General features: G+C 42.9%; 2 protein-coding genes and 1 pseudogene across 3 annotated transcripts in view; 2 read left to right on the top strand and 1 right to left on the bottom strand.

The window, feature by feature from the left end:
* The first annotated feature begins 358 nt into the window (after positions 1-358).
* On the top strand, positions 359-5,148 carry LOC139450308 (uncharacterized). 2 transcript variants are annotated; one of them, XM_071231998.1, is made up of 3 exons: positions 359-448; positions 1,028-1,782; positions 3,356-5,148. In XM_071231998.1, exons 2-3 carry the CDS (start codon positions 1,086-1,088, stop codon positions 3,394-3,396), a joined length of 738 nt encoding a protein of 245 aa, XP_071088099.1. In that variant the 5' UTR covers positions 359-448; positions 1,028-1,085; the 3' UTR covers positions 3,397-5,148. The 2 variants fall into 2 exon arrangements, with proteins under 2 accessions (XP_071088099.1, XP_071088091.1); XM_071231990.1 differs by lacking the exon at positions 359-448 and adding an exon at positions 730-935.
* A 925-nt stretch (positions 5,149-6,073) lies between these two features.
* Positions 6,074-11,153, bottom strand: LOC139453795 (serine-rich adhesin for platelets-like; annotated as a pseudogene).
* Positions 8,369-13,123, top strand: part of LOC139454354 (calcium-binding protein P-like) — a 26,262-nt gene continuing 21,507 nt past the window's right edge. Inside the window, exon 1 of the mRNA XM_071235995.1 lies at positions 8,369-8,373. The gene's annotated coding sequence lies outside the window, so the exon portion shown is untranslated. The remainder of the gene's footprint in view (positions 8,374-13,123) is intronic.

Genomic DNA, 13,123 nt, shown 5'->3' with positions numbered 1-13,123 from the left:
TTCAGATGAATGGAATTCATTTGAAAATCCAAGACAAATATAACAAAATATCAATATGCAAGTATCTACTAATAATTAGGTTTTTGAACCTATGAATTACTTTCGTTCGATAATCCGAATTTTGATTCAACCAAATACAAATTTTCATATTGTATGACTTCAATGACACAACACTTCGCATGAGCTATTTTCGTCTGCATTCAGAGCAGATTCTTTCTACTAAGCCTGTCGGCTCAGGTACACGGTCACATTGACATTGTTTGCCACCACATTGCCAGTTAAGCTCCCGACAATGCATATAAAGTCAACGTTATTATACATTACGAGAATGTTTCTTGCCATGACAAAGGGATACTAGTATACACTCTCAACTGAACACAGCTGTTGGGGGTAGATGAATTTTACCAAGACGTCATTGACAAACAAATTCAAGTACTTTACATGTGAGGTAAGATAATGTTTCTTAAGCTAGGACTACCCAGAATATATTGATCTGTTTCGGTTCACGGAGGACAATAAACGCGTTATGACATAAACTACCCACGTTTCATAGACAAGCTAAGGTTCTTATCGTCAATGGCTCCGTGCACAAACCCTTTGTGCAGCAGGGAGTCGGTAGAATAGCTCCAATCGACTTTACGTGGTATATTTATAAAAATAGACGCGTTTCTCGGAACATCTCGTGAGTGGTGACTTGTCGCTGTGAAATATTCTTATTCCCAGATCAGTGGCTGCAAGATCAACAGTTAAGTAAAGCCATCGGCGACTGTCCTTGTTTAAGACATGTTAAGGAACAAAAGGACCGAGGATAGTTTAAAAGGTGAAAACCCTCTTTTCAAAGAGTAATAAGTAATCAGACGCCGTCGTACAGGTGGAAGACCACGAGCTTCACGTGGAACTGATTGTCATCTCTCTGATGTCCCCGACACTGGCGAGTGAGTTTACTTTACGTGGTACGTTTCCAGGAATAGGTCCGTTTCTCGGAACTTCTTGTGTATGGTTCATTGTGGAATATTCTTATTTCCAGAATACAAAGGCTTAAAGACCAGCAGTAAATTGACACACCATCTCCGAAAGTTAGCCATATGAATTTGGAACTTGTTTTCGACACTTCTGTCACCATGTCTGAGTCACCTTTAAAAGAGGCGAAAACCTTCTTCACAGAGGGGAATAAGAAGTCAGACGCTGTCATACAGGTGGAAGACCACGAGCTTCACGTGGACCTGAATATAATCTCTCTGATGTCCCCGACTTTGGCGAGTGAGTTCCAGCCACGCCCGGACCCCCAGTCTCCTCCCAGCGAAACCAACAAAGCCGTGGCCAAGTTGGACGGAAATGTTGACCACATTGTGGACATGCTGGCCGCTAACTACCCCAACTTTAGGAGCGTCAACGTTGTTGATAAAGACAACGTCGAGTACCTACTCCCACTGGCTGCGAAGTACAAGTTGCTGTTTCTGATGGAAATGTGTAAAACATTGATAATAGGAGCAATACCTGGCATGAATAATTCCAGGACATGCAAGATACAAACAACAAATGAAGAATACAAAAAAGAGAATAAAAATCGTCTCATGCGGTATTTCGTGTTGGCGCATAAACATGAATTAGAAGTAGTGAGGAAATGTTGTATGGACAAGTTAGTAAAATGCTCTTATAGCAAACCGACCAATTATTCGACTTTTACTAATAGTAATCCAACACGATGCACATTGGCCTTCCAGCAGCTCGACCCAACTACAAGATGGGAAATACTGAGAAATCGATTATTTTACCTGGAAGGTGAGTTATTGTTTCGTGCTTGACAATGAAAGTTGACTGGGCAGGTGTAGCTGACCCTGTTAGTGACTCAGTATTACTAGTTACTGTGATGAAGAGACTATGTTGGTGCGATGATGAATATACTATTACTTATGCATGTTTGGGGCTACCTGGAGGGTCAGCTGTATTCTGTAATGTATATATACCATCTTTTGACCCGGAAACGCCTGAGATAATGAATGTATATTACATTAACGAATGCATTTTTGAATCTTGAAGTGAGCCAACAGTAGAGATTGATCCTTTTCACTCTTGTTCTAATCAATCAACTCAGCCACCTTGCTCAACGTCATGTCACGTAATGAAAAAGATCAACATTTTTGTTCAGGGCCACAGCAATAAGCCCAAATACTAGTAATTAACTCGGTGTTTTTGTTTTGGCTGCACTCTCTTCACGTTTAAGCAGTTATCTGTTCTAGATTGCAATCTTGTGATGCTTGGTTTGATATAGTGAGTCAGTATGGTTTTACTCCGCTTTTAGCAATATTCCAGCAATATCACGGCGGGGGACACCACAAATGGGCTTCACACATTGTACCCATGTCGGGAATAGAACCCGGGTCTTCGGCTTGACGAGCGAACGCTTTAACCACGAGACTACTTGACCGCCCCGGTTTGATAAAGAGACCAATGTATTTGTAAAATGGGTTCGCATGAATGTACACGGGTTGTTCGATAACGAAGATGAAATTTGAATGATATTCCAACGCACGTATACACTCACTATTGTTAATTACGAAATATAATAATAATGTTGGATTGCATGGATGCTAGTTATCAATGCACCTTTACCCTAATCATGTCAACGAAAACATACTAGTATTCAGGAAAGTACATAATATATATACAGAAAAAAATGTCTCAGTGAGCAATGACAATGTACATATATTTCTATGTCTCTTCTTTCATTTCTGTCATTTTATGTATCCATTGTAAATAATCATTTCTGTTAATCGATGGGAGATGGGAAAGTTTTGATCATTTGTGCTCAATCATTTTCATGTGGATAAAATAATATCAGTTTTACCTAAATGCCAATATCTCTTTACTTAATCCGAGAATAATGGAACGTACTGTGTTAACAACTTGGAGCTAGGTTATCTGTAGATTGAACAGTGCTCATTTGAATTTGGAACCGAACGCGAAGCTATAGCCATTACTTGGAAACACCATCGACAACAATATCGACAGTCTGTGTTGAACTGTGGGACAAAGTAGACTCAATTTTTATGGATAACAACTTCTTTAATACTGTAAAGGCAAAAGAAAATACAAAACTGTTGGAGTTACAAATGTAATAGGGGCGGTGGGGTAGCCTGGTGGTTAAAGCGTTCGCTCGTCATGCCGAACACTCGGGTTCGATTCCCCACATTGGTACAATGTGTCAAGACCATTTCTGGTGTCCCCCGCCGTCATATTGCTGGGATAGTGCTTAAAGCGGCGTAAAACAATATCCACTCACTACAAATGTAATATTTAGCTCAAAGATCACAGCCAAGCATGTTGTCATGACGTTTCTTTCTCCATCCTCCAGGTACCTACGGTTATGGGACAGACAACTTGGAAGACCTTTGAGGACGTGAGACGTCTTGTGGCTGCTAACAGTTCTTGTTAATCTGCACACAATATGGCAACGGCCCCCCAACGTGGATATAATATATTCATTCGCTACCGGATTCAAAAAGATCGACGCTAAAAATAGCCCTCCAATCAAATTAATGTCACGAGCGAGATAAACTCGGTGCAAAGTCAGAGAAGGGAACGTTGGAGGTCACTTCCGAAACGATGCTGTGATCGCGAATAGGTCCACGTTATGTATGACAATGGGCGGGAGATGTCATACACTGGATAATCGAGTATATGTTCATTGATTCTATATATAATCTGTGCTGCTGGATGATTTTCAATTTTTGTCATCGCCGCCCTCTCTAGACTAGGCCGTGCTATGTGTTATATACACACGTACAGACTTGTCACAAGACTGTAACTAGATAGACTACATACGTACGTTGTATTGTGTATATATACTTTAATAAGCATGTCTCCCATTACGAAATCAAGACGCTGGTAATATTTGTGTCTTTGTGTTGATGCTTGCCCTTTTCCATATTTCCCCTGGAACTGCTACAGTTACTGGTGAACAAACTTAAGAAAGGTCACCTTGAAACGGCATAATGCCACAATAGTAATGACTGAACCTTAACATATACCTTTACAAGCTGTTTATCTTCAGTTATATCACATACCTATATGACAACTCCGTGGTTATGTCTAAACTTAAGGTGACAATTTACTACATGTTTTGATGAAGTCTCGTTTTATTCAGAGAACAACATGAAAAATGCCTATTTTGGTGAGATAGGCATATAAAAGATAAACTAAACAAACATTCAATGAGGTTTCGGAGATAGCCGCGTACTTCCCGAGTCACGTTAAAAAATAACCTTTTATTTTGAATAGTAAAGGAGATAAAACAAAATAAGAACTGTACTCAAAATGAGCGGATGTGCAGTCTCCTCCAATGATTCGGAGCACAGTGAAAATTACTGTACTCGCTGATCTACTGTTTATGTAAGGTGTTTTACAGAGCAAAACACTTTAAATTGATTTGGATGCATTGACACATTTGTCATCAAAGTAAGCCTTGTGTGTTTCGTTTGAAGCATTTTAGTCAACATAAAGATCCATCGTTCAGGTAAAATGCCAGGGGAAATGTCTCTCGTCGTTGCCAATGGGTTGTTAGTTCCAGTATCTTCATTATCTTGGTGAGAAGTGGGTCGTAATTACCACGAGAAGCTGTTCCAGCTGTTGCCTTATTTTTTTAATCCACGCATGAATCGTTATAAATGACCTTGAGACAATTAATGACTTGATATATGTTAACTTTCAGTCATTACTATTGTCATTGTGTACCTATCTTGCCATGTTCATATACACATGTAGCTGGAATTTTGCTGAGTGCGGCGTTAAACAACAATTAAACAAACAAACAAATCACACCACGTGCTTTGAAAATGCTACACATCAGAAATACGGCTCCCCACCAGTCTTTTCAGGCTGTACAGTAGTCTGTCATACAGACCCTGAAACTAATATATCCAATACAGCCAATGCAAGTCTATCATGTTTGGCAAATCTAGATTACTCTGGGCTCCTTTTTATTATATTTTTAACTATTATTTAACAACTGGTTTTTTTTCGGTAAATTTTGATCATTTCAGAGACTAGATGTTAGTCTAGCTGTACAGCTTCCAATGAGAAAGCATTTCTCTGGGCTGCGGTGGAGCGTGACGAGGTGCACGTGGAGTTCATGCTCTTAGTATTCGTCAGTATACTAATACACATGCGCAGTAGTGAACTGATAGTGAATGACAATCCGCCTTCCAATCCACTTCCAATCCACTTCACGGATTATGGAATCCGCAGGTTCAATGTTTGAATACCCTTTTTTTTGTTTTCTCTCTCTTCGTATTGCTTTTATAATCACAAATAAACAAATATCTTGTGATCTTGTATTTTGACGAATGCCCTACTCAATCGAATGGAATAATTTAGATATCTGAGTTGTTGTATTTCCCTATTTGTGCGTGTAAGCCCGCACCATGTAAAAGACCTATCTAGTCAATGAAACGGAAAATGTAGGGCAGTTCAGACAAAGTGATCATCGCGACTGCCGCAAGTCTATTTGAAGCAGGGGGCCATGGGTGTGGCCCTGTGTTCAAAGGTGCCGCAATTCGTCCCAGACGTTTACCACTTTGGCGAAACCCACGAGCACAGGCATGGTGCTGTCAAACCAAGAAACGTAATCAGGGCGGACTGAGATTAGAACACAAGATCATAGGTTTCTGTAGTACGTCTATGTCATGTAACATATATATGCTTGTCGTAAGAGGCGACCAACGGGATCGGGTGGTCAGGCTCGCTGACTTGGTTGAAGCATGCCATCGTATCCCAATTGCGTGGATCACGATGCTCGTGATGTCAATCACTTGACCGTCTGTACCAGACTCGATTACGTACAGAGCGCCGTCATGTAGCTGAAATATTGCTGGGTGCGGCGTTAAACAAACAAAAAACTAACAAAAAACAAACAAACTGTGGAGCGAATTGCACTGTGTAGCAACACCGTACTTTATGTCATGTTCCCGTTTATACCAACAGTGCTGCAGATATTTTAAGCCATTTAGTATTTGCTCATATGGGCCAACATTGGGTATAATTTGATAATTTTCGTGTGGTATTCAATATACTTTTACTCCCCGGCCTCCAGACTGCTGCACCAATTGTGTCTTATCACCTGTACGCTCACAACAGCCATACCGTCTCGGTTACAATGAGCGAGACGTTGTCCTTTTGTGCAGCATCCACTCAATAGGTGACGCCTGCATTCGATCAGTAAATAGAGATGTGTATCAATATTCGTGTACGCAAGCTGAAAAGGTAACACTCTTAAGTTTAGTTAGTTGTGAGACTCAACTCACAAGTTCCGTGTTTGAGATATTTTTAATTTTAAATTCTCCCGAATGCATTTCCTCGCACCGTTAACTTTTTCTCTCACTGACTGTGGAAGGTGAATAAATATTTCAATGTACGTGTAGAATTTATGTATTTAATGTTAGTTTTGCACATCATACTAGCTGATTTGTATTGTGAAATCAGTATTCGCGATGCCTTTATTTTTCATTTTCAAATTAAAAAAAACAACGAACCCTCTTGTTGGACTATTCGGTGTTCTATATTTATCATATAGAAGGTTGCATGCAGTACAAGTTAAGGAAAGGTGTCTTAAGAGACTCCTCTTAACCCGACTAGAACATGCGACAGCAACAGCGGCAGTTTCGGACTTCCCCCCACTGGATACTGGTGGACTATAGCCCCACCCCCGCCTTGACCAATAGCCCTCCTGGCAGTGGCTGCACGGGACGGATCTTTCCGGGGAGCAGGGGGTGGTTCCAGAGACTGTCCACAGCACAGATCTCCTGATGTGAGACTACGTTCTCTGTCCTCACGTATGTACTTCCTGGTCCAAGGGTTTACACTGTGACATTTGCCTGGCCCTTTCTTGGCCGGGGTATTGCCATGTGATTTTCCGATTCCGCAGTTGACAAACACCTTCCATTTTGAGCTGGGGTTGTTTGGCTTTCGATAGTTCCACAGCAGACGGTGAACTGGAGTCTCTTGCTCTTGCTTCTATACATGGTTTGGACATTTCTCGAGAATCTTTGATAATGAGACAAACTTGTTAAAATTGTTGCTTGGTTTCTTCGACATGGCGGCCTCTCATTGAACGCTTCCTTGGTGTTTGATAGCGTTACATCCTTCCGGCACTGGGACGATAAAACTTATATATGACGTCCACATGTGCTTAGTGTTAGGTCAATGGTAGATCCAGATGTGTCTGCTTTTAGGTCAATGGTAGATCCATTTTTGACTGGTCTTAGGTCAATGGTAGATCCACTTGTGTCTGATGTTAGGTCAATAGCAGATCCATTTAAGACTGGTCTTAGGTCAATGGTAGATCCACTTGTGTATGATGTTAGGTCAATGGCAGACCCATTTAAGATTGGTCTTAGGTCAATGGTAGATCCACTTGTGTCGGTCAATGGTAAATCCAATGTGTCTGATGTTAGGTCAATGGTAGATCCATATATGACTGGTCTTAGGTCAATGGCAGATCCATTTATGACTGGTCTTAGGTCAATGGTAAATCCACTTGTGTCTGATGTTAGGTCAATGGTAGATCCATTTATGACTGGTCTTAGGTCAATGGCAGATCCACTTGTGTCTAATGTTAGGTCAATGGCAGATCCACTTGTGTCTAATGTTAGGTCAATGGCAGATCCACTTGTGTCTAATGTTAGGTCAATGGCAGATCCACTTGTGTCTAATGTTAGGTAAATGGTAGATCCATTTATGACTGGTCTAAGGTCAATGGCAGATCCACTTTTGTCTGATGTTAGCCCAATGGTAGTTCTAGTATCTGTACATATTTCCGGATCAATGGAGAACAGATCTAGGTCGGTTTCACAGGGATCATCTTGCCCAAGTCCAACAGGAGAGTCTAATTCCAGTTCCTCTCTGGCAGCGGCACAACGTATTTTGTCTTGATTGTCTGTTGGAGATTCCAATAACATATGCCCTGTTGTGACGTAAGGCATTAACCCTTCCTTCGTGGTGAGTGTCAAATCCAGTTCCAGTTCATTCTTGCACTACAGAAGTCCGAACATTTGCACTCTTTCATAGTTTCACTCACAGCTTTAATCTGTTTTCGGTGACGCTCGCAGTCATTTAAAAATTCTGAAGTACGACTCGACTTCACAGACAAATCACACGATGGAGCCTGTAAACAAGTAGTACAAGTTGTATAGAATACAAGTAAAACGTCATCACGAATATGAGTTGCTTGCTGTGGAATAATAGTAAACCTTAATCACGATCGAGCATTGCTTGCTACAGTAAAGTACGGTTATAACGAACTCAAAGGGACTACTAATTTTAGTTCGTTATAACCGTAGTTCGTTATAAGCATATATACAGTATAACAACAGCAAATAGTCGGGACCAAAAAAGTAAGTTCGATATATCCGTCAGTTCGTTATAACCGTAGTTTACTGTAACTCCATATTATTAGGTTTGTTTGTTTAACACCGCACTCCAGTAATATAATCGAGTCTGGACCAGACAATCCAGCATCGATCTAGACAATTGGCATACGATGACATGCAACAACCAAGTCAGCGAGTCTGACCACACGATTCCGTTAGTCGCCTCTTGGGGCAAGCAAGGGTTGCTGAAGATCTATTCTAACCCGGATCTCAAAGGGCACTGCTATGGAATACAAGTATAACTTTATCACGAACATGTACTGCTTGATTACATCCATGGAATACAATAGTGCGTGTCGTTTTCAAATAAACGTCATGTTCACCTTACTGAAAGCTGCAAGAAGGAGTGAGTGAATATAGGCTTAATGCCGCTTTGCCATGGTTAAAGGTCGACAAATCTGGATCGGGTGGTCAGCCTGCTCATGTTTTCATCACTGGTTTGGCTGGTCCAAACCCGATTATGTACAGGACGCGGAGACAGATATTTGCTGACTGTAGCAAGAAACATTCACTCACTCACTCTGCCAATGCATCGGGGAATACTCGGATTCACCTAACAGGATTACACCTGACAAAGGTCCTACGTGAGATCTCATTGTCCCATGTAATACACAAGTTTGTTGGTGAATTCACGAATTCCGTTACCTGCCTGGCTTATGAGTGAGTGAGTAAATATGGTTTTACGCCCCTTTTAGCAATATTCCAGCAATATCAAGGCAAGGGACACCAGAAATGGGCTTCACACAATGCACTCGTGTCGGGAATCGAACTCGGGTCTTCTGCGTGACGAGCGAACGCTATAACCACTTGGCTACCCGACCGCCCCCGCGGGCTGATGACGCAGGGAGGGAGGATGACAGGAGATGCTGCTGGCTGCTCTGTGTAGAGGGGGGTGTACGTGGAGGTGGTGATGCATGGCGGGAGGATGACGGGAGATGCTGCTGGCTCATCTGTGTGGAGGGGGATATACGTGGAGGTGGTGATGCAGGGCGGGAGATTCGGCAAGGGTGGAAACTGGACTTTTGAAGTCAGTTAACTCTCTTGCCTCGGGAAGATGCACCTTGACGACTCAATGAGCCTCCTTGATGACTTGATTCCATACCTTAACGTCTCAATGAGCCTCCTTGATGACTTGATTCTACACGTTGACGACTCAATGAGCCTCCTTGATGACTTGATTCCACACCTTGACGACTCAATGAGCCTCCTTGATGACTTGATTCCATACCTTGACGACTCAATGAGCCTCCTTGATGACTTGATTGCATACCTTGACGACTCAATGAGCCTCCTTGATGACTTGATTGCATACCTTGACGACTCAATGAGCCTCCTTGATGACTTGATTCCACACGTTGACGACTCAATGAGCCTCCTTGATGACTTGATTCCACACCTTGACGACTCAGTGAGCCTCCTTAATGACTTGATTCCACACCTTGACGACTCAATGAGCCTCCTAGATGACTTGATTCCACACCTTGGCGACTCAATGAGCCTCCTTGATGACCTGATTCCATACGTTGACGACTCAATGAGCCTTCTTGATGACTTGATTCCATACCTTGACGACTCAATGAGCCTCCTTGATGACTTGATTCCACACCTTGACGACTCAATGAGCCTCCTTGATGACTTGATTCCACACCTTGACGACTCAATGAGCCTCCTTGGTGACTTGATTCCACACCTTGACGACTCAATGAGCCTCCTTGATGACTTGATTCCACACCTTGACGAATCAATGAGCCTCCTTGATGACTTGATTCCATACCTTGACGACTCAATGAGCCTCCTTGATGACTTGATTCCACACCTTGACGACTCAATGAGCCTCCTTGATGACTTGATTCCACATCTTGACGACTCGATGAGCCTCCTTGATGACTTGATTCCATACCTTGACGACTCAATGAGCCTCCTTGATGACTTGATTCCATACCTTGACGACTCAATGAGCCTCCTTGATGACTTGATTCCACACCTTGACGACTCAATGAGCCTCCTTGATGACTTGATTCCACATCTTGACGACTCAATGAGCCTCCTTGATGACTTGATTGCATACCTTGACGACTCAATGAGCCTCCTTGATGACTTGATTCCACATCTTGACGACTCAATGAGCCTCCTTGATGACTTGATTCCACATCTTGACGACTCAATGAGCCTCCTTGATGACTTGATTCCACACCTTGACGACTCAATGAGCCTCCTTGATGACTTGATTCCATACCTTGACGACTCAATGAGCCTCCTTGATGACTTGATTCCACATCTTGACGACTCAATGAGCCTCCTTGATGACTTGATTCCACACCTTGACGACTCAATGAGCCTCCTTGATGACTTGATTCCACATCTTGACGACTCAATGAGCCTCCTTGATGACTTGATTCCACACCTTGACGACTCAATGAGCCTCCTTGATGACTTGATTCCATACCTTGACGACTCAATGAGCCTCCTTGATGACTTGATTCCACATCTTGACGACTCAATGAGCCTCCTTGATGACTTGATTCCACACGTTGACGACTCAATGAGCCTCCTTGACGTCTCGATTCCCTGTCTGCTTAACTCACTGCACGCTGCGGCGGAGACGGATCAGCCGCCTTGAGATACCTGGAGGCTCATTAATGATTCCTGCAGCTCCATGTCTGTTCCGTGAAGAGCAGATATTTACTGATTATCCTTTACTGTGAAATCTCTGGGAACCCAGGTCATCTAGTTAATCTTCTCACTCTTTTACCTGAAATAAGTTACTCATACTCTGTATAAGAAGGGTACGGGTGGCTCAGTCGTCTTAGTTCGCCCCTTAGACGTGTCGTGATTGTGGGTTTGAATCTCCCCGGTTATGGTCCTAGGTTTATCAGCACCAAACACTTGCTCATGGGTTTCACCAAGGTGATAAACTAAGACCTGCGTCACTTCCGGCTTTCATCCTAGCTGATAATCCTAGATATAACTAACATGCTGTTGACAGGGGATTAACCAAAATCACTCACCTACTACAAGAAGGTCGTCAAGGTTACAAGGTAAAGATAGGAGGATATGTGAATCGTTACACTTTAAAGGGGGCGGTAGGGTAGCCTAGTGGATAAAACGTTCGCACGTCACGACGAAGACCCGGGTTCGATTCCCGACATGGGTACAATGTGTGAAGCCAATTTCTGGTGTTCCCCGCCGTGATAGGGCTGGAATATTGCTAAAAGCGGCGTGAAAAAATACTCACACCACACCACATCACACCACGCCACGCCACGCCACACCATACTACACCACACAACACCACACCACACCACACCACACTACATCACACCACACCACACCATACTACACTACCCTAGCTCTACACTACACTACACCACACCACACTACCCACTACACCACACCACACCACACAACACAACACTACCCACTACACTACACCACACCACACTACCCACTACACCACACAACACTACCCACTAAACCACACCACACCACACCACACTACCCACTACACTACAATACACCACACACCACACCACACCACACCACACCACGCCACACTACCCACTACACCACACCACACCACGCCACAAAACACCACACCACGCCACGCCACGCCACGCCACGCCACACCACACCACACCACACCACGCCACGCCACGCCTCAACACACCACACCACACCACATAAAGTAATGGTCTTCCGAATTGTTTATGATATAGGCATTAGCTTTGCGTGTAATAAATAGTATTTAGGCTTTATTATGAAGTTATTGATGTTTCCTTAGTTCCTCTAAATAGGAAACATCAACGCCAGAGAAGAACCAGTCTCGATTATAGCAGATTGGGCGTAAAAGGCAATCACTGAAAATTAGTGTTTTTTTCTGTCTGGCAAGAACTCATTTCTAAATTTATTTCTAATAGACTGTTGTAAAGCAACTCGTCAAGTCTCCACATAACCTGATCCGTTCCAAGATACCTATGCTCAATTGGCCTTCAGTGTGGAACCTGACCATCCATTCCAAAGACAACTGAGTTGCGTCGTCGTGACAACGCATGACGTCATGGCCCCTTCGAGCGCCTCGCAGCGATTCCTCGTTCGCAGAGCTCTCGATACCGGGAGGGAGCTTGGGGACCGTTAATGTAAGGGAGATTACTCTTGTTGCCGTCAATTTTCACAATTCGTGCTGTAATCTTCTGTTGTGTTCTGTTGTCCCGCAATACTATCTATCACTGTCACTTAAATTGTTAAATTGATAAGATCACGTTAGGTTATATTTCCCTATCTAGTTTTGCCACACGTGCTTTAATGTATTTCTAAAAATGATGTGTGTTTTTAGGATATGTGATCTAGCTGGACCATGTTTAGGTCGCAATCACCAATAATCAAGCTATATGACGCCGGTCTGTAAATAATCAAGTCTTGACCAGACAATCCAGTCATTGACATCATGAGCATCGTTCCACGCATTTGGATACGACCAACCAAGTCAGCGAGCCTCGCAATCCGATCCCGTTAGTCGCCTTTTACGGTAAGCATGGGTTGCTGAAGACCTATTCAACCCGGATCTTCGCGGGTAGCTTTGATCACTATGAATGACATTGTATGTATTTTAGTTCTCGTAATAAATGGGTTTTTAAAGCCAGGAGCATGTACTCACATGTAATTATTCTCATGGACGTGTGTTTATAAAATACTCTTCT

This window comes from Haliotis cracherodii, unplaced genomic scaffold, assembly GCF_022045235.1.
Source record: "Haliotis cracherodii isolate W230 unplaced genomic scaffold, xgHalCrac1.p SCAF_10, whole genome shotgun sequence".
In the NCBI taxonomy this organism is placed as follows: domain Eukaryota; kingdom Metazoa; phylum Mollusca; class Gastropoda; order Lepetellida; family Haliotidae; genus Haliotis; species Haliotis cracherodii.
The sequence above is the reverse complement of the archived record's forward strand: the minus strand, read 5'-3'. Positions and strand labels throughout refer to the sequence as shown.

What these genes read in the sequence shown, in the direction of transcription:
- LOC139450308 (XM_071231998.1), top strand. Translation starts at nt 1,086, where the DNA reads ATGAATTTGGAACTTGTTTTCGACACTTCTGTCACCATGTCTGAGTCA. An exon ending in TCGATTATTTTACCTGGAAG is followed by an intron (nt 1,783 to 3,355) that starts GTGAGTTATTGT and finishes TCCATCCTCCAG; the next exon opens with GTACCTACGGTTATGGGACA.